The sequence below is a fragment of the Ursus arctos genome, unplaced genomic scaffold (genome assembly GCF_023065955.2).
Source record: "Ursus arctos isolate Adak ecotype North America unplaced genomic scaffold, UrsArc2.0 scaffold_4, whole genome shotgun sequence".
In the NCBI taxonomy this organism is placed as follows: Eukaryota; Metazoa; Chordata; class Mammalia; order Carnivora; family Ursidae; genus Ursus; species Ursus arctos.
Window position 1 is genome coordinate 52,159,267 of NW_026623056.1, and position 21,367 is coordinate 52,180,633.

Consider the following 21,367-nt stretch of genomic DNA (forward strand, 5'->3'; position numbering starts at 1 on the left):
AGAATTAATAATTTGTAATTGAAGTTCCACATATCAGGTTTTTATATAACTCAAGCCAGTTACAGCCTGACAGCCAAAATAAAGCAAGCTAAAATGTTTATCTGTGTCAAATAAAAATATTTGATTCTTTCTGTTTAGACTGGCAGGCAACATGCTATTCTCCCATTTTTAGCCTTTTAAAAATTGTGTGTTATTCATTTATTTGATTAAATATGTACTGGAAACTATAAGCAAGACATTTCACAAGACACAAAGATACACTGGCTATGGTTCTTAACCTCAAAGGGCTAACAACTTACCAAATAATTGAGCACTTGCACAATAAAATATAGAACGTCTGAGGAAAGAGTGACGGTTTTTCACTGGACTGATCCAGAACATTTCAGGAGGGATAGCAGATGAGCTGGACCAACCATTTGTACTGTGATAGGTTTCTGAATCTTCCAGTTGGAAGTCATAGAAGAAGCTTAGAAATTGTGAAGATTCAGAAAATTTCATGTATAAAGCATCCATACATTTTTTTCAGAGTTTGTGTTAACTAGAGGGAGATGGGACAGGAATGATGTCAGTCTGTATTAGGACTGGAGGGAGACTTGAATATTTGTTGAGAAAGTCACATTTTGTGTGGTAGAGAATACTCAATGATTTGGAGTTCTTAAGTGTACAGAGTGGAGTATAGAAAAATTTGTCCAACGGAGACAAAAAGAACAACTTAGGGAAGAAGAAACAAGAGACACAATATTGAACCTTAATTTCCAGCATTATTTTCCATTTATAAATTGTTAAACTTAATCAAGTTGCTTAAATATGAAACCATACTAAAAATAGCTAACTCTTATGGATGTTTCAAAATAATGAAGTGATTAAATTCATCCCTTTGTATCTACACTAACACTTTTTGTATACATGTGTAAGACACAATACAAGATTCTATTTTGAAACACCTACTATGGTTCAGTAATTGTTTGGTTAGTTAACGTTGATCATGATGATTTCTGTGTGGTCACGTTATATGATATAAACCTTGTTCATTGTTACTACTTTTGGTAAATATTACATTTTTAAATGTTGACAGATGTGGCTTTTGTGTGATATAAGTGCTTTATGTACCTTAGAGGTAAAAACCTAAGTTTGTATGTTGCTAAAATTTAGCATATAATTAATCTTTCCAGGGGAAAAGAATGCACTGCTTCCATGTTGGCAATGTATACTTCTCCTGGGTCATTTGGATAACCATTAAAGCAATGGGAGAGGTAAACTGCTAATTACTATGTGTAAATTTCCAGCTTTCTTTCAAAAATTGGCTTTAAGCTATGGATTCTGCACCCTTTTGATAGCTTCACAAGTTCTCTTCCAGTATTTTAGTAAAATGTTCAAGTTGGCTGTAATAGAGCAGGATATATTTTATCTGGGTTTTAAAAGTGTACACATGAAATTATTTTCTGCTACTCTAAAATACATTTGAATATTAGATAAGTCTTGGTGTTTTAGGGGCCCTGGGTGGCTCAGTCTGTTAAGCATCTGACTCTTGATTTTAGCTCAGGTCATGATCTCAGTGTCCTGAGTTTGAATCCTGTGTCTGGCGCTGCACTCAGTGGGGAGCCTACTTGGGATTCTCCCTCCCCCTCCTCCCCCACCTTTCTCTCCCTCACTCTCTCAAATAAATAAATAAATATTTTTTAAAAAGTCCTGGTGTTTTAAATAACCAAATGGCTAACTTCTTTATCTTTAAATTATTTTTATTTCTTTTTCTAAAAAAAATGTAGGTATAATTTTAACTGACTATTGTTAAAAATTAAATCAAACATCTTTTTTGAGAAGTTTGCAAGGATATGGATCTTACTGGCTATGTAGATAATGTTTTAATTTTAATTGTTACTTTTTGTCCATTGAAAAAGCACATTTTCTCGAGGAAATAAGGACAAAATTATAATAAATCTAAGGTGGTTAAAATTTCCTGTTGTTTCATTCACATAAGTCAAAAAGGTCTGTACTTAATCTGTGTGTGTGTGTGTGTGTTTGATAGTTTTGGGACTAATATGAATTCCACTTTAATACTGAGAAAATTCTTATATTAGCTTCTGACATCAATATCTCACCTGTCTCAAGAAGATCCACATGGAATGTTTATATATTCTTACTACTGATTCTATAGTTTATTGTAGTGTTGTTATATCTATTCTAAAAAGGTGGGAGAATCAATTACAGTACCTTATAAAAAGACCAGTGCACAATAGGTACTTAATAAATGCTGTTAGTGAACATAATATTTAGTTGTACATTCTTTGTCAAAGAGAGATTAGCAGACATATGAAATACCAGCATTAAAACAGAAAAGTCTTTGGTGACTATATAGGAGTGATTATGTACCTATTCATGTATATATCTATCAATCAGTTAATTACCTATATCTACCCATCTATCTATCTGCCATCTATTTATCTCTCCATTAACACATATGTAATAAAGTTATTCTGTAGACTGGGGGGGAGAGAAAACCAACAGGTCTAGGTCAAGTAGGCTAGCGATCATAATTAGTGATCTTTACATTTGTTTAGCCAGTTTCCACTACATAATCTGACCCTGGGAAAAAATCCAGTTGCTGGTCTGTAAGAGCAAGAGAGGTGACTGGATTGTTACTCACACGCCACTGTATTTGTAGAACACTTGTGGGTTAAGAATACTATGATTTTGAAAAGGAGTTTTTTCATATTTTATATTGCTGTCTTGTTGGCAAACTCAGAGTTGAACCAAGTAAAACAGATATGGCTAGAGAGAAGTAAATTGCAAACTGCTTCACTTTCCTTACTTAAAAAAACCTGAACCAAACCCATCAAATGAGAGAACCTCATCTCTCTTCCCCAACCCACCCCCATCTCTATGCATGTATTGTAAAGTTCATTATTTAGACAGAACGCACAAGAGAGAACTTTGTTCAGGCACTACTCAGGAAACAAAAGCTACAAAAATTAAAGGATGAGCTAGGAGGGTATGAAGGGACAAAGACTGATGCTGTAGATTGGGATTCATATCATTATATACCTGAATTTATAGTAAACCTGCCCATATCCTACTGTGACATGATTCACTGAAATTCTCTTCTGGATATAAACAGCATGCTTTGAAAATGCAATTTAAAACTAACCAGATAAAAAATGATCCTTTAAATGATTTTCCCCCTAGGCTGTAAATTGACTTGGGAGCCATTCTATTTACCCAAATTCCAGGTTTAGACAAACACAGTTTTCAGAATCTTCTCAGACATTCTGTCTCTTCAAGGATCTTATAAAAGTAACTTTTGTGTCATTTATGAATCAGTGATTCAGAACATGTTTTTTGCTGTCTGTGGCGGCCATTGTCAGATGGTTCTAGGGTTCTAATCCAGCACTTCCATTCATATTGATTATCAGATTTTGGTAAAGCTACTCATGTTTCTAAAAGGAGAAATAATCTTGTCAGAATTAAAAAGATAATTTGTGTAAATTGCTCAGTATTGGGTCTTGCACCTGTTATCGTTCATGTTACTCCCTAATTAAAACCTCTCTGGGCTCCTCAGTATCATCAGAAGGCTCAGTATCCTTCATGTGGTGAAAAGAACACCTTCATGTTGGCCCTTGTCTAACTCTCTGCCTTTAGTTCCCACCATTTCACCTCTGTGTCTCCTCACTGCGGCCAAACCAAATTATTTTCTCTTCTTTGCATTTTTTCATGCTCTTTCAGGCCTCAGTGTTTTTGCTATTCCTTTACTACTCCTCTTTCAAGAATGAGCCCCAGCTTCTCACCTTCCAACCGATCCCTTCATGACCCATTCATGCTAAACTAGGATTTCTTCTCTATGCTCTCACAGCACCCTTTGCATATTTTTATGATAGTACATGTCACTAACCTTGTAATTTTTATTTAAATTTTCATTTTCTTCCCACAAATAGAGACTATAAATTATGTGAAGGCTGTTGGTCTTATTATTACTTTTTCATCCCCAGAGACTCACACAGAGAATGGCACATATTAAGTGTCCTATACATTTTTGTTGGATGAATAAATATTATACTGAGTCACTGATGAGCGTGGGACCTTTTCTGATGAGGAATTCCAAAGTACTTCTCTTTTCTATAATATCTGAAAGAATTCTAGTCCTGAAAGTACAATGAGTTGAAATTTAGAGTTAAACCAAATTAAATTTTTCATATTTAGATCAGAACTTTTTTTTAATAAGACTAGATTGTTTTTTCTAACAGTCCCAGATAAACACAAATGACTTATCTAGATTTAGCCCCATAAATCTGTCTGAGAATATATTTTTGACTTAATGATGTAATACTCAAAATTGTCACGCTTTTAAAAAAGATAAATTTCTTCATCTGTGAAAGAAAGCAAGAGAACTGAAACACAGGGAAGCAGTACACACAGCGTGAACAACACAATGACAGGACTCTTCCCGGGACCAAACTTTCCTTGAATTGCATCCTTTGGCTTTGCACTGAGGCTAAGTCTTAAGATGTGCAGGGGAAAAAGAGCTAACAGGACACAGCAGGGATGGCATTTTGAGTGTTTTTATATTGTTCTTAATATTGGAGCTATGTTTTGTGATAATTACACTCTACTCCCAATAATTTCATATCGAGATTGAGAAGTCAATAGTCTCCAGCAGGATTATAAATGATCATCATTGATATTACACACCCAGGTTATAAGTGTTCTTTTTATTCATTAGTTTACTCTCTCTCCCGAAGCTGTGCTCCTTCTTACCTGTGTTGGTGCTCTTCCACTTTTTAACTATATATAGTTGCAACGAGGACTTTCTCATGAATTGATATTGTTCATCAATGTAAAAACAACAACACTCTTTCCGTCACAGAATTTGAAATCCAAACAGCTTCATTTTGAGGGAGTGACAACTAGAGGGATTGTGGCCTGTTTCCTGATCTTACCATTAACACTTTTTAATAATTCAAATGAAAGAAATTGACAGGATGATGGAGTAGTTCAGAGCACAGGCCTTGGAAGAAGGTAGCCGTCAGTTTCAAATTTTAGCTTAGCTTCTTACTAGTTGCATATATCTGGACAAATTGCTCTATTTCTCTAGACTTCTGTTTTCTTGTGAATAAAATTAGGAAAATCCTATTGGTCTCATTGGATGTTGAAACGTTTAAATGGAATTATACATATAAGATACATAATTTCTGGCACTTATTAGAAGCTCAATAAATGGCAGCTATTACTGTTATTTATAAAGAATTTTTATAATATATTTGCTATTCTTGAATTCTCATGCAAATATGGGTATCTTAGCAATGATGGGAACAGGTTTTTATTATAATTAGATATTTGGACATTTTTCCATAGAGAAACATTGAGAAAGCCACCATATTATCTTTACAAAGACAGCAGTAACATAGATTTCTAAAAGCAAAAAACGAATTCAATGGTACAGCAGGATTTAAACTAAATAAGACATTTCAAAGCCTGTACTACATGACATTGGAACACCTCACTCCCTCCATCTCCCATTTTGATTTTCAACATGTCGAAGCTATGGAACTAATTTGAGTTTCTAATTAAGCCCATGTGTCTATATTAAACTTAAAATGTACATTTCAGTGTAGTTTTTCTCCTGACCACTGTTTTTTATTGATCTGAGATAACAAGCCAAAACTGCGCAATTTTGAACTAACTGCTAAATTCATTTGCTCATGGCTTTATTCTCTTCCAAGTTTTCATTAGTATCATATTATGGTGCCAAGACTGGCAAACAATTAGGCTAACACCGCCCATTGAGATTATGTTATAGCATGAATGATGAATTCTGCATAAAGAGATGTATTTGGGCCACATTACGATTGTGGGAGAGTAAGGCATTTCATGGAGGTATTTAACGATAGCACCAAAACATTAACCGAAATGACTGTATGAGTATTTACATGAACAGAATCCTGTTTGATGATATTATTCACTATTGGGGCCATTAGATTTTTAACTATCAGGTCAGACTGGAATAGTACTAAATTAACATCTTATTTTATATGTTTGTGTAAAACTTACTCTCATCTCCTGTTTCAAACTCAAACTTCTGACTGTAGCCACTGTATCCTGTTGCAGTCCTCACTCGGATGTGAAATACGTACTTGGTGGCTGGCTTTAGGCCTGTGATGATGACACTGGGTGCCTTGGACCTTGTGGAGGAGTAGGTGAGCTGCTCATGCTCCTGGGGATAGAGAAGAGGAGAAAGGAAATGAAGCAGCGTTATTCCACTTTTTCCTAGAAACATTCCCAAGTTAAGCTGAGGAATTATGCTCTGAATATCAAAAATACTGATTAAAAAGAGGTGTAAGCATGGTTTTCCAAAATTTAGCATTTAGTTGTTTATCACTATGATGCATATGATATGGTCTTGATTTGGAAACTTATTAAGAAAGATGATTATCTTATATAAACTTGCACTTGGATTTTTGGTGATTTGGATTTCTGATCCAACTCTAAGGAATGGTGGTGGCGTGAGAACACGTTTACACAGAATGGCAGCTGCACCGGGAGCAAAATGGGCACATCAGATCAGACCACACCAGCAGAGTGCAAGGAGCAAGGGTGGGAGAATTCAAGTACCCGCTACTCACTTCTACCCGCAGGTAGTGCCAAAATGCCGGCGCTATCCGTGGGTAGACCTGTGGGTGAAAGGAAAAATAAATTAATTGTTTTTTAAAATTTGAAATATGTTACCCTGAATTAATTGCTTTGTTCCAAAACTCAGTGATGCCACAGTAGTTAACAACTCAAGTTGAGTCCACCTTGAAATATAAAACTATGAAAATTTTCCCTTAAGGGAGAATGGACTCCTCCCCCAGATATCACAGTTTATTTTTTAAAGATGTACAAGTTACACAGTCATCGTGAGGTAGACTTTAAAACAGTCTGCCCGCGAAGGCGCCTCAAAGACACAGAAAGGTATGAAAGACTTACCACACCGGAAGAATCAGAGGCAGGGATGGAGGCTAGGTTCCCAGTCACCTGCAATTAACTGCCAAACTACCTCTCCTCACTAGCAGGAAGGGTTTACCACAGCTGACTCAATGATCCAGTCAGTCAGGGTCTTTCAAGGGGACTCTCTTGCCCACCAGCTCAGAACAGGATAGTTCATTTTACCCACACATAGAAGGGACTGTCCACAATATGCTGGTGGTGGAGACAAATTAAATTTAATACTGTTTTTGTACAGGGTTACTGTTCAATAACTTTATAATGATATTTTAATAGGGCAGCTGAAAAAAAAAACCTCTATTTGTATGAATAACTCTTCTAAATTTGTAAGTCAAAGCAGGCCACCAGGTCCTTAAGTTAATTCTCCACTATTCTCATAAATTTAATGATAGAGATTCTCAGGGAGGGAAGTGACTTTCAAGATCATTAACTGAATCACTCATTTGATGCCTAAATTCTATCCATAGTATTCTCATCAAGATTTCATTTAGCCTTTGCCTGAAAATCTCTGTTGTTCAGGAGATCTCCCAGATTAACAAACGAAGTTATAAAAATCTACACATGTGTAGAATGTGTCAAACTCCATTTATTTACTGGGGATGCTTTAAGATTTAGAACTATGGAAATCATGTCCCTTAAGCTACTTTTGAGGAAAATATCCTAATCTTAAAGATAATTTTTAAATTTTATGGCCCTATTTGTCAGAACATTATATGCTACAGAGACATCTGAGTCTAGCTAAGGAATCGAATTTGCCATCTATACCCCAAGTAGAACTATTTATTGAACACAAAATGCAAAGAATAAATGAGCTAACAATAGCAACATTTTGACTAAAAAAGACAACACTGACAAACTGCAGTTTATATTTATCTCTAAGTAATTTTGAGTTTAGAAGGTAAATAAATACCTACCTAGCATAAAATCCACAGAAATAAAGTCTATAAAATCACTGAGGGTAGTAATCAATAAGTGCTAAAGGAAGCAGCTAAGATCAAGGACTTTACGATTAGGCAGCTTAACACCCATACTGTAGAGAAAAAAAATGCTTGTGCACTATTAGAAGAGATGATATTGTTTCTGGTAAAAATTTGCAAAACTTTTTGGATTTTCAATCTCATACAAGAGAATAGTCCATCTCTTACAGAATTTCTTGCAATGTAAGATTTACGGTGTATTTTGAGTAGTAGTTCACAATATGAAATGATGACTGAGAAAATTTTTAAAGTCCTGAAAAAATAAACTTGGTCTTATCTTTAAAGGGAGAAGACATGGATTTCAAAAATCTACTTTTAGAACGGCAGCACACCAATGACATACTTTGTCGCTTCATCAAAATGTAGCTAAATAGTAATTTCTTAAGTTACAGGGAGGAAAGGACACCTTTTGCAAACAGCTTTTAGCATTTCTGCTGTTATATGCAAAAGTGTAACTGTAGCTACTCCATCTCTGGAATACAAATCCTCAAGTAGGAAACGCGCTTACATGGGTCCTCAGCCTAAATCACAGCAGTGCGGTGGTGACTGTTGTCTCACCATCTTGCCGCCTCACAGCATGCCAAGGAGGAGGACTCAGAAAACAGCACTCATGAGGGTTTCCTCCTTCCAGTGTACAGCAGCCCTCTTTCCTGGTGTTTCCAAGCTCTTGGGAAACCAAGTTAGCGCTTACCCATTACAACCATAGGGCCCTACAGTCCCAGAACTTCGGCTAATTGCTTCTGCTGATACATCAATTTGAAGTAGCTGTCACCAAGTAGAGACCATTCATTGCCACAGAGCCATCTAGACCTCTTTATTCTACCCCACAGGCTGAATTCTGGGCATGTCTAAGTGGGATATATGTGTAAGCTTTTCTGGAGTTTGTACCACAGTGGATTGCTGGTTTTATGACATGCATGTGTTCAATTTGCTATGTAATCCACCCGTTGTTTATAAAACTCTTAAATATGTTTTTCATCTTCACTAAATCCATAGTGAAATCCTTTTTGCATTATTAATTTTATTTAGTTTGTATTTTCTTCCTTTGATCAAGCTTTCCAGAGGTTTGAACCAACTTTTGGCTTTGTTTATCTAATTGCATCTTTGTTTTCTATTACTTTTAATATCTGCTCTTATTATAAATTTTCCTTCTTCTTTCTACTTTCTTTGTGTTAACTATGCAGTCTTCTAACTTCTTGCATTTCATGCTTAACTCATTGTCAGTATATTCCAAATATACAAAGTAAGTCTACAAGCTTCACTCTAAGTACTACACTACCTATAATTTTTCATATGGTGTATTGCCAAACAGTTCTAAGTATTTACTAATTTCCAAAACTATATGATTTTTTAATTCTTTGTGGTAGACAAATCTAGGATTGTCACTTGTACACTTTTATGGTTCAAGAGAAATTGTCAAGCAGTAAATAAATGGCATAAAGTGAAGCATAACCCCAGTGGTTGCACTGAACTATGGATAAGACAGTGGATGCTCATTACTGAGCACACAGCCCATCTTCTGCATTAATGTTTGCTGCTGAAAGTAAAACAGCTCATTGCACTGTTTCTCCTTGGATGAGCATGAGTAATAGCACCAGTTGTGAGGGGGAAAAAAATTCAGTAATGACGTGCTTAATATATTGTTATAAGTACCATTTAAAAATATATATATACAATTTCCATTTTATATATTTATATCTATATATATATTTTAAAAATAGTTCAGAACCAACTAGCGTGAACATGAGGCATTGTCAAACAGAATGTGCATGAACCGATCTCTAGAGATGTTGACCTGCACTTACCGTTCTCTTCCCATGCGTAGCTCCTACAGCTTAGACTCAGACACTGCTCCTTTCCAGCTGCTGAGAATTAATGCTTTTGGGGGAGTCTAGTCCTACTATAACATCCAACCTTTCGCTTACCTAAACTACTGAATCTATATTTATCTCTGTAGACGTCAACTCTTCACGGTAACTAAAAGGGATGTTCTTACCAGATTCTGGATCTTGTTAGCATTTAATCTAAAAACTATGACAATGAAAAGAAATAGGCTAAGGTGCCTAGTGCATATGGTTACATCGTTCTAAAATCAGTGGTAGCATGGCCTGTTTCAATAAAGGGCAGCATGTAGAGAATTCTAGGTTGGAATTTTCTTGTCTTGTGCTTGGTCTTGGTTCTACTTACATTACGTATCTTGGTAAGTCACCTTGAAGACTTTGATTTACTCATGTTGCAAATTTATTCATTCCAGAGACACTGAATACCCACTATGTTTAAGGAGGGTTCTAGGGCACTCTAACAGATGTATGTTACATAATCACCAAAGCTCCAGCTAAGCAATTAAATTCTATAATTATTTTTATGTCAGAAATACAAGTCCTCTCTCTTCTACTGTGACTCATTCTCATCCCACCTTATCTCACTCTCGGTTTACCACTCCTACTAGTGGAAGTAGAGTCAATAGGCCCACAAAGTGGTCATCATTTAGCCGGTGTGCTTTCTCTTAAAATCTTTGGGTCTAGTGAGACTTCTATAAGATGTTTCCTCTTTGTTCTACTATTTAATTTTAAATTAATTGGATTATATGTGTGATTAAAAATGTTGTAGACTTTTTTCTACAAACATTTAAATCCAACAATAGATCAGCAATCATTAGAGAACCATGATTTATGTAATGCTTTACAATACACATTCTTTACATAGTACTCTTAATAATTTTGTGAAGCAAGAAGAATCGATAATATCTTTATTCTCACCTAATGTATGATGAAACTGGTCAAGAAAGTAGTCACTTACCAAAGCAAGTCACATAACTAAAGTTAGTAGTTTCCATTCAAGTTGTGCTTTTATACTATATACAGTTAAGGCAGATATGTCCAGGGCAAATATGCTTATAGATTAGACTCTGAGCCAAGGTCATGTCTTTACATTTTACATTTACATTTTTGATCATCTATTAACTAGAAATAACTTTAAATTTAAGACATCCTGTGAGCCAGATAGTAATGATTTGATGGCACCAGAATATTTGTATAAGAATACCTCCGCAATGACAGAGACAATTCTCAACTTTAAAGGTTTTAACTAGTTATTTCAAAGATAAAATTATTTTCTACTATAGTTAACACATCCATGCATCCTGCCTTTATTTTCATTCTATTTTTTACAGTGCGTCATGTAGACAGATTCCAGGAAATACAGGGGGCTTATAACTCAACTAATCTTGCATGGAACATAAACTATTCTTGTTCAGGGCTGGAAATACAATTTATTTGATAAGGTCCAGGAGATCTTTCTAGAATTTTTGATGTATGAAGCAACGTGAATGGCTTTATTCATAGAACAGTACTAAGAGGACAGATTAAAGAACTGCTAGATTTTCTTTTATCCTTTCAAGTCACACCAAATGTAAAATGATCAGAAATAGGCAAAAAAAAAAAAATAGCACTTTACTATCACAATCATTATTATTACTATTTACTGCTATCATGATTATGTTCTAATTAAGCCAAAGGTAAAATTCTTGTCCTACTGGCTAGCAGACTGAGGCTATAGATTCCTGAGAAAATAAAATAGTATTGCAAGTGGATTTTAATGGCTCTGCCAGGAGTTGCCTAAGTCATTTTTTAATCCCTTGTCTCTCTCCATTTCTGTGTCTGTCTTTCTCACCCTCTCAGTCCCAGATGCAAACACATATACACATTCATTAAACAATACATGATAGAAGCCTACGGGAGACATCTCCACAACAATCCTCTCAAAACTAAACAAATTAAAACCATATTTAGAACATGACTTACTATCTGCAGAAGGATTTTTTTTTTCTGACAAATCAAGAATTGTGTGGCCTAAACACAAAGTTTGAATGGTTATCAAAGAATCCTGTTGCCTAAACAATGATATTTGCAAATCCTGAAAATATTTTACTTGATGAAAAGAAAGTTCTTTCACATGACCTTAGGAAACAGAAAGCTTGAGGACTAGATCTGCTCAGGGTGTAATGATTACTTCCCAAAGCAGAGAGACACTGAATCTGCTGGATTTTATTTCACAGGTCCCTATAAGAATGAGCCCTACATGGAGGCAGGTCCTTATAGATTCTACCCTGGACAAAAGATTTCTTAAGATTTTTCATATCTTCACTTTGATGATGCAATCTTCTGATTGCTGATGTGGATTCCCAAGTGCTGTAGAAGTAGACATAAATATATTTGTTCCTGGAAAGAACAGACTTCCATGAAATTAATGCATGGACATTCTGATTGGTTGTTCAGTTTCTTTTCAGATTTAATTGAAATGAATCAATCTCTTAGAAAATTATCAATTCCTAAGCACTGTAGTTGCAGGACTTGCAAAATAGAGAATCAGAATGAGCTGTGTGAACCCAGGAATTGAAATTATAGCAAGCCTGCAAAATAGGCATAATCATAAAAGAGCTCATAGTACTAAAAAATCATCCATTTCCATTCTTTTATTAGTTGCCTTAATTTATCCCAGTGAAGTGCTGACCTATTCTCTTTTAACAGATCTATAGAGAGAAAGAATCTTATTCTACTCTAGCCAAACCATAAGGTACACAGAAAGGTTCTTCCTGAAACATAACTTAATTATCTTACTGAAACCTGAAAGCAGTATTTTTTTTTAATATGTGGGACTGTCTCTTCTAATGATTGAACTAATAAGCCATCACCTTCTATCTGCCATTTATGATTTTCTACCTAGAAATCCCTAGAGGATTAACGGAAAAGATTCACAACTAATAAGTGAAGTCAGTTAGATGGCCAACATACAATTATCAGTGGTTTCCCTATATACTGGCAATGACCAATTAAAATTCTACTTTAAAATATTCCAGTTACTATATCAACAGAAACCTTATAATACTTGAGTATATGACAAAAAACTGTGCAAAACCTGTATGAATAAATCTATAACATTTTACTGTAGAAAACAAAGGGAAAATTTCTTCCTTTTCTTCCCTTATTGCAATGCTAAGACCTTTAGTAGAATATTGCATAGTAGAAGTAAAAGCAGGAACTTTATTTTCCATCGTTCTTTAATGAAATGGCTATTAATGTGCAACTGTTAAACATAATCACATCTAACTTAGGTTTTTGGTAGATAACCAGGTGAGGACTTTTCTTTTTATCTTATACTGTAATTACATTTGTATTGTGTTTTTAAAATGTGAAATGGATTCTGAATGTTACAATTTATCTGTATTTTCAAATTCATTATATGTTTTTTCATCTTAACGTATATACTTATGAAGAACTATCTTTGCATTCCTAAGATAAATTCTACTAGTTAATTCTTGTTCACAATATAGTATTATAATTTTTATTGCAATTTTGGATTCAGTTTGGTAACACTTCAACTGGAATCTTTAAACCTGTGTTTATAGGTGATCTTGGCCTAGAGTTTTCTTATATTTTTCCATTTTTATTATCAATTTCTGGTTGTGATATTTAGATTTGATTGTATTTAGAGAATATGTTATGAAAGTTTCCACTTATTTATGTTCTGGAATAATTTATAGGACATGGGAATTATTTATTCTTTGAAAACAATTGAAATGGACCGTTTTGGGAGTAGATATTAGCCATCTTTTAAAATTATTTTATCCTATATTTGGATTGTCTTCTAGTTTATTTTTGGTAATTAAGAGAAAATTATTATTATATAAATTATATATTTAATTATATAAATTAAGAAAATTTAAATTTAAGTTTTACATTTATTGTTGTAAATTTATATCTGGTTTTGAACCATCATTAAAAATCTCTTTCATAAGTAACACTTTCCACCTTCTTGGCAAGCTTGTTTATTTTATGTCTTTTAAGAACTTGGTTTTGATTTTTTAAAATCAAAGATACTTTTATTGATTCAATTTAATTAATTTTTAAAAATCTTATACTTGTTAATCCGTTCTTTCTACACTCTTTTGCCCTGCATTGGTCATATTACACAGGTTTGGATGTATGTGTATGTCAATGTCTTTCACTTTAAAATAATTTATAATTGAAGTTTCTTACCCTTTAATAAGTGATATTTAAGATTATATTTTACATTTTCAAATGAATAAATTTTGGGGGTGAGTTGGGGAGGTTTTTAACTTTTTTTTATTTTGTTGCATGATTTTCAAAGAATGATTCAAAGAATCATGGAATAATTTTATACAATCTGGTCCCTTCCTCTAGTTATTTCAGTGTGTGTCAATATATATCCCTAAGTAAACTGCAATTCCTTCAGACATGTGGTCTATATTTCCCTCAACAAAACAAAACCAAAAAAGCAAAGGAGGGCTGGATGCATAGTTAGGGTTTAAAATACGTCTAGTGATTGATACCCACAGATGAATACCTAAATCATCAACACAGAGGGTCTCTGCTATAGTTCTGCTCACATATCATTGGGAACTGGATACTGAAACTGTTGCTTCCAAGTAGGAGCACAACAAGGGATGGTTTCCAGCTCACACGGATTCTCCTGTGAGCAGACTGAAGTTAACCCCACGAGCTGGGGAAGATGGGCCTGGTGCCCAGCAAAGGTGATTGCCCCAGAGACATAAGCAAGCTAGAATGATTATTCTTTCCTCATATTTATTGAAGTACATAAGACAGAGTTCTAATTTGGGTAAAAGAAGGGATTAACAAGCTAGTTAGAAGGGTATTCTACCCTAGTGGGTAGGGTGATCTGACATGTTTTCTAAGGTAAAAACTGGCCACTGCTATCACAAAATCACAAATGATGCATAAGTAAGAAAAACGTAGAAGTAGGTATTCTAAGTACACAACTACTTTCTGACGGCACTTTTGGAGAAGTATCATTTTAGCATATCATGGCCGTAATTTATGACAATCAACTCTTGATTAGCCCGGGTGATCCAAAATAGGAGGTAAACCCAAATCATTCTGAAATGCATCCACGATTTTTTTCTTATATTCTTTCCAATATGTATCATGTTTCACCTCCAATGAAACTTAAATGCATTCCTTGAACATTACATGTTAAGCAATAGTAGGAGATGGCACAAATGGACACCTGATGATAGAATATTGATCTGGAATTAAACACTCATAATTGATTTTCAGAAAACAGACAACATACGTAGATAATTAACTGCTTGAAAAAGTGGTTAAATATACTGTTCGGAGAAATGGCTAAATTATTACAGTATGATCTTTAGAAAATACTGGTCTTAGGATGAGACCAATGGGATCCTACTTGTAGCCAGTTCATCTATGAAAATTGGGAAGGTTATATCACCTCAAAGGGTCAAGCTTATTATAAGGATAAAACAAAATAATGTGTAAAACCTTTCTATAGGCTCCAGCAGATGTGTAGTATAGCACAATTTCTTTATTTTAGGACTATTATTGGTATTAGTATTAATCCGTATTAATCCGGGGCAATGATAGCCTTGTGCCTTAAGGTAATTCTGCAGATGCTGTGAGAGGTCTTTAAAAAAATTTTGTGTGTGTTTTGTTTCCCTTTTAACCTTTAAATTCCCATTGCTTAATGCAGTATACCTAGAATATCATAGGCTCTCATAATGGCCAAATGACTGAAGAGAGAAATTAATGAATTAATGCTCTAGAAGTTTAGATTTTAAATTCTATTTATTGTTATAGCAATTTAAAATCAGTCTGCACAGATTAATGACAATTCAAATGAGAGATGAGAAAACAAATTAATGACAATTCAAATGAGAGATGAGAAAAATTATTTTGCAGGCTTCTAGTACTTCCACAATCAAAAGCAATAATATTATGTCAGTATAGCTGGGTTTTTTTTTTTTTTTTTGGAACATTGTGGAGAATATCCAAGATTTTACTTGCCAAAATATATTTTGCAAAACTGTATGCTTATAAAAAACTAAGATTTGTGTTGAAGTATCTGTTAATACGTATCTCTTAATATTTATTCTGTTCTAACGTTCCCATCTGTCTTCATGTAACCTACCTTCATACAGATGGGATATAGGCTTTTCTTTTTAGCTCTATGATTTTAAAAATATTTATAAGGGTGTTCAAGCAAAAATTAAATGTTTAAAGTTCAATAGCTGTCTCTGAAGAAAGTGTCTCCCACTCAAAAGTCCTTAATGATTTTTCTGAAAGTATATCATAGATAATTTTAAATTTGTAATTAATTCTTAATGTTTTTGATAATTTTGTCTTAGTTTTAAAAGCAAGTGTAAATTGGGTCATAGCAATACATATATAGATAGAAATGGAGGAAATATTTGTAACAATAAAACATTAAAAAACCATATGTATTAGAGTATTGAAGGTTGATAAAGTTATTTTAGCTAAAGGGAGGAAATGAGAAGGAAAAATTATAATCATAACAATATTTAAGGATTATACTTAGTTTAAACTAAACATTTTTAGAAAAATTTACAAATTTCTGAAGTCTGTAGTTTAGGTCAAGTATTAAAACAGCTACCTAAAAGCTAGCTAAAAACAACTTTGAAGATAAAATTAGGGTAAGTTAGTATTAAATGCCACCTAGAGAGAAAAAGAACACTACATATCTTTGCAAACATTAATACACACATGTTGACTTCTTCAAACATAAATGGTATTCAAATGTCAAACTGAATGTTTTAAAAGTTAAATTATTAGAACAGTATGGCTGAATGGAGTGGCATAAAACTAGAAAGGCAACTCAAGCAAGGTGCCTTGATTAATTCTATCTAAGTGTGCAACGCGGATTTAAAAAATAATAAAGCTAGAAAAGAGAATCTGTTTTTTAAAAAGCAAAAATATAAAGCAGTTTTTTTCACAATAGTGCTACTGAAATACATAATAGGTATGAAAAGTAATGGATAGCAAAAGACAAATCTTTGAAAATGAGATAACTAGAGCAAATACAGGTGACTGGCCTCTAAAACTATCTCATGGTTGCTAGATTTTCCAATAGAATGGAAGCAAATAATAAGGAAGTTAAGATGGGTAGAATTTCCCTAGAGTGAGAATGCTTGCAGAATAAGAAAAAAAAAATTGTACAAAAGCCTCTACTGGAAACAGTATCATTTGTGAATATCGGTTAAAGTCTTACATTTGTCCAAATTGGCCACAAAACATGATATAAGGGCTGCTTCTTGGATTGAAAAGAAAGCAGAAAGTCATTTAAATACAAGCATGAGAATTCTTTAACCTCACCTGGAATAAGACAGAAACACTTTCTGCAGATTTATTTTTCATTTTTATCTTTTCCATTTAAACATGTTTTGTCACCATGATGAAACTTTAATTTTTTTTATATTTGTTTATGTTCTTAATTGTGATCTGATGACAGATATATTTGTTTTGTTCAAAATTAAAACAAAGATTTATCTACAAAGCTACAGCGCATAATTTAAGTTTCAAGGAACATAGTCCCACCTCCCCAAAAGATTTTAAACTTTCTTTAGAAGTGATATCATCTTGACTTGAAAAGTTATCACATTATACTCTAAATAACGCAATATTCTCAGTTAATGATCTAACGCAGTCATTGATTTTGAATTTCCTCAGAGGACTGGTAATATTAAAATGTGCATCAAATGAATGCCTCAAGATTTATAATAAAATGTAAGTTTATCCAGGTACTCTGACTGAAAACTAAGTAATATTTCATCCCTGAGAGAAAATAAGTAATATAATAGTAATAAACAGACTGCTGTAGTTGAGAGTTTCCCACAGAACAGACAGACAGACAGACAGACAGACACACACACACCGTTCTTCTATTTCCAATGTGGGTATTTGAAACCAAAGGAACTTGTAAATATGTCAATGACCACTAACAGTGTTAAATAAATGTGGCGTAACTGAAGGCAAAGCAAACTCATTTCCCAGTAACATTATTTTAATCTGCATCATTATCAAACAGTGGATATATATTATTTATTTACTCATCTACATAAACTAGTATCGAAATCAAGTCAGAATGAGAGAAAACTACGTATGATGAAGCAGTAAGTTAAACTGAGGGTAAAGGGAAGAATAATCCCACCATAGTAAGGCAGTCACCGTTCTGTGGCCACAGAGGTTGCTCATTTTAAATATTCACGCAGTTTGTACTTGGGAGGCTTGGTGGACCGGTAATGGATGCTTTTTCCTTGGGTGAGCAGATATCTCCTTATTTCCAAGTTTGGGTAATTTGATCTGTGTAACTATTTTATTTGTAATGAATACACTGGCACAACACAATATATAGTTCAGATTCAAAGAACTGGAAAAACTTCTATGTGGAAGTTTTCTTTCTTTTTTCCTTTACTTCTATGAATGATTTTTTTTTTTTGCTCTGCAATATTTTCAGATATGATTATTTAAATAGATTTTGAATTTTCATCATTTCATACATATTCAAAATGAACAAATTTGCTTTGGCCCAGTACTGAAAAATATTCTTTTTAAATTAGTATAAATTAGAAGCAAAGCACATAATGCAATATTATGCAGGTCTAAAATCAAGTAGTATGGCAAATTAAGGATGGTTGCAAACTCTTTGACACTCATCCCACTGAAAAGTCAGGACTCTGCTCCCTCCCCTTGAATCTGGTCTAGCCTGTGACTGATTTGGGGAGTAAGGTAGAAGTGATAAGCTGCCAGTTACTGGTTCAGCCTCTAAGGAAACTGGCCATTTTCAACTTTGTCTTGGAACTCCATTGCACTCTAGGAAGTAGGATTAGGCTGAGACTTCTGAATTTCATGGAATCCCAAGAAAGCCATGTGGAGGGCCCTTGGAGGGAAAGGTCATGAGGTGAGGGGAGGAAGAGAAAGAGGGAGTACAAAGGAAGAGAGAGGATGAGGGAGAGGTGATAATAAGGGGAGGATGATGCAAAGCCAGTCCCCAGGTGTTCCAGTCCCTAGTCTATTTTCTATTCTCTCAGCTGAGGTTCCAGAAACTGTGTGGCAGAGATGGGCTGCCCCTATTGTGTTTGGTTCAAATTCCAGATCCATAGATGCATGAGATATAATACTTACGGACTGCTATTTTTTTTTAAGATTTTATTTATTCATTTGACAGAGAGAGAGACAGCCAGTGAGAGAGGGAACACAAGCAGGAGGAGTGGGAGAGGAAGAAGCAGGCTCCCAGTGGAAGAGCCCGACGTGGGGCTCGATCCCAGAACTCCAGGATCACACCCTGAGCCAAAGCAGATGCTTAACGAGTGAGCCACCCAGGCACCCCTAGATTGCTATTTTTAAAGTCACTGCATTTTGGGAGCACTTTGTTATGGAGTAATGGGTAACCAGAACAAGTAGGGTGAACATTAATCTGCATTTCATAGTCCCCAATCTTATATGAATAGTTAATTGATCCCATTTTTTTGTCACTAGATTTGCTGATGGTATTTTGAAGATTCTATCATAACATATAAAATTTACTCAACTTAAACGTCCCAATTATCTGATTCTTTGGAAGGATTTATGAATTTTTAGCCTGAAATGACAGGTTAAATTAGTCAAAAGAAAACAACTGAAAGTATAAACAGAACATAATGCAGTTAATTTGTTTTTCTTGGTGTTAATGCTTTGTTAGTACTTACTCTGTGGCAGGCTCTATAAATACTCCCAATACTCAGAAAATCCTCAGAGCTACTTTATGAAGTAGGTTTTACACGACAAGACTTACAGAGATGTTGTAAGTTACCCAAGGTCACTCGGGAAGTTAGTGGTAGGGCTGGGATTTGAATCCAGGGTGTCTAGCTCTGGAGTCTGTATTACTACACTATGTAGCTTCCAATATCAAGTATTGCAATAAGCCATATATCACTAAGAATTTTATATATTAAGTAGTTAGATATTATATTTCTTTTTAATTAATATATTTACAAACATAAATGTAAAGAAACAGTTAATCTAGATTCTATATATCATATAATCCACAGTCCTGACCATAGTATATGAACCTCTGAAATTCAAAGTACTTAGTCTAACAAAGGTTGAGATAGATTACATTTTGTTATTGTTTTACGGCATTTATTACTGCCAGTGGGATTAAGACACATTCGCTCTCTCTTTTTACGTAAGTCAAGAGGATCATTTGGAAGAATGAAACTGTTATTTCTTCTATCACAACAATTAAATTGTGTATCTCAGCTCACCTATGAAGGCAACCTAGAAAGAATTAGCCAAACTAATTTCTTTTATTTGCTCTTTCTTTTCAATTTCTTCATCACAGTGAGTTTAGGAGGATACCTATGCTACAAATCAGAAGATAAAAGCTTTTCTAGGTTTTAAATGAGGATTTCTAATTCTGTTATAGTTTCAACAGGACCTTCTACATTTACTGACAAACCGAGTGATCTTGCTGATTAAAGCACTGGATCGGATGCAGAGACGCAAGGCCATCTTTCTGTGACTCACAGGACAAACGATCTTCAGCATGTCATAATATTACTGAGCCACAGTATAATACGATGAAAAAATGAACATAAAAACCTCAGCTCCAGCCACTGCACAAATTCTTTGTGATGGATCAAATAAGAATGTATATGAAAGTGATTTCTAAACTGGAACATCCTTTTCAAATGTGAGATAGAATGATTATTGTTGCTGTAGATGTTATTAAATAGATGTCCATGTAGTTTCCAGAAACATCCATCACTTAGAGTAGGACATATTTTCATTTTATTTTATTTTATTATTTTATTTTATTTTATTTTATTTTATTTTATTTTATTTTATTTTATGTTATTTTAAAGATTTTTATTTATTTATTTGAGAGAGAGAGTGAGAGACAGAGAGACAGAGGGAGAGGTCACGAGCAGGGGCAGCAGCAGAGGGGAGAAGCAGACTCCCCACTGAGCAGGGAGCCCAATGCGAGACTCGATCCCAGGTCCCCAGGGAGCATACCTGAGCCAAAGGCAGATGCTCAACAGACTGAGCCACCCAGGTGCCCAAGACATAATTTTAATAATGAACTACATTCTGTGTTAGTGAATGAAAATTGCTTTGGTCATTTAGTAAATTAATCACCTAGAACCACACAAACTTTCATTTTTCAATTCAGTGTCAAGAAAGTTAGTAGGATAGGTCAGCCAAGTGCCCAGGTGTCTGATGCCCTAGGTGATTCGATGTGCATGTGAGACCCATATGCAAGAATAACACTAACGTCGACAGATTTCTTTAAATGACAGCTCCTCTCTTAAAGTCAGTGACTTGGGCCTCAAGTCAGTTCCTTGCATCTGTGGACATGACCCGTTGACTAGTTAATGTTGTCTTCACTGGTACAAGGACACCAATCTGAGACTTAAAAGAGTGATTTGTAATAATCTTTGAATGTGACATGTTTCAGGAGCTGAGACGGATTATACATCTGCCAACTACCTCCATTTACCTGCCATGTTGTTGCTGGGCAGCAAAAAAAGACCTTCATTACTATGCTAACCAAAAATTGAACTAAGGCTATACATGGTC

The 21,367-nt window shown here is 34.4% G+C and overlaps 1 protein-coding gene across 1 annotated transcript in view; it reads right to left on the minus strand.

The window, feature by feature from the left end:
* EPHA6 (EPH receptor A6) overlaps window positions 1-21,367 on the minus strand; it is an 815,563-nt gene that overhangs the window by 257,333 nt on the left and 536,863 nt on the right. The window contains exon 7 of the mRNA XM_026491624.4: window positions 6,043-6,205. Within this exon, the coding sequence (XP_026347409.1) occupies window positions 6,043-6,205 (163 nt within the window). The remainder of the gene's footprint in view (window positions 1-6,042; window positions 6,206-21,367) is intronic.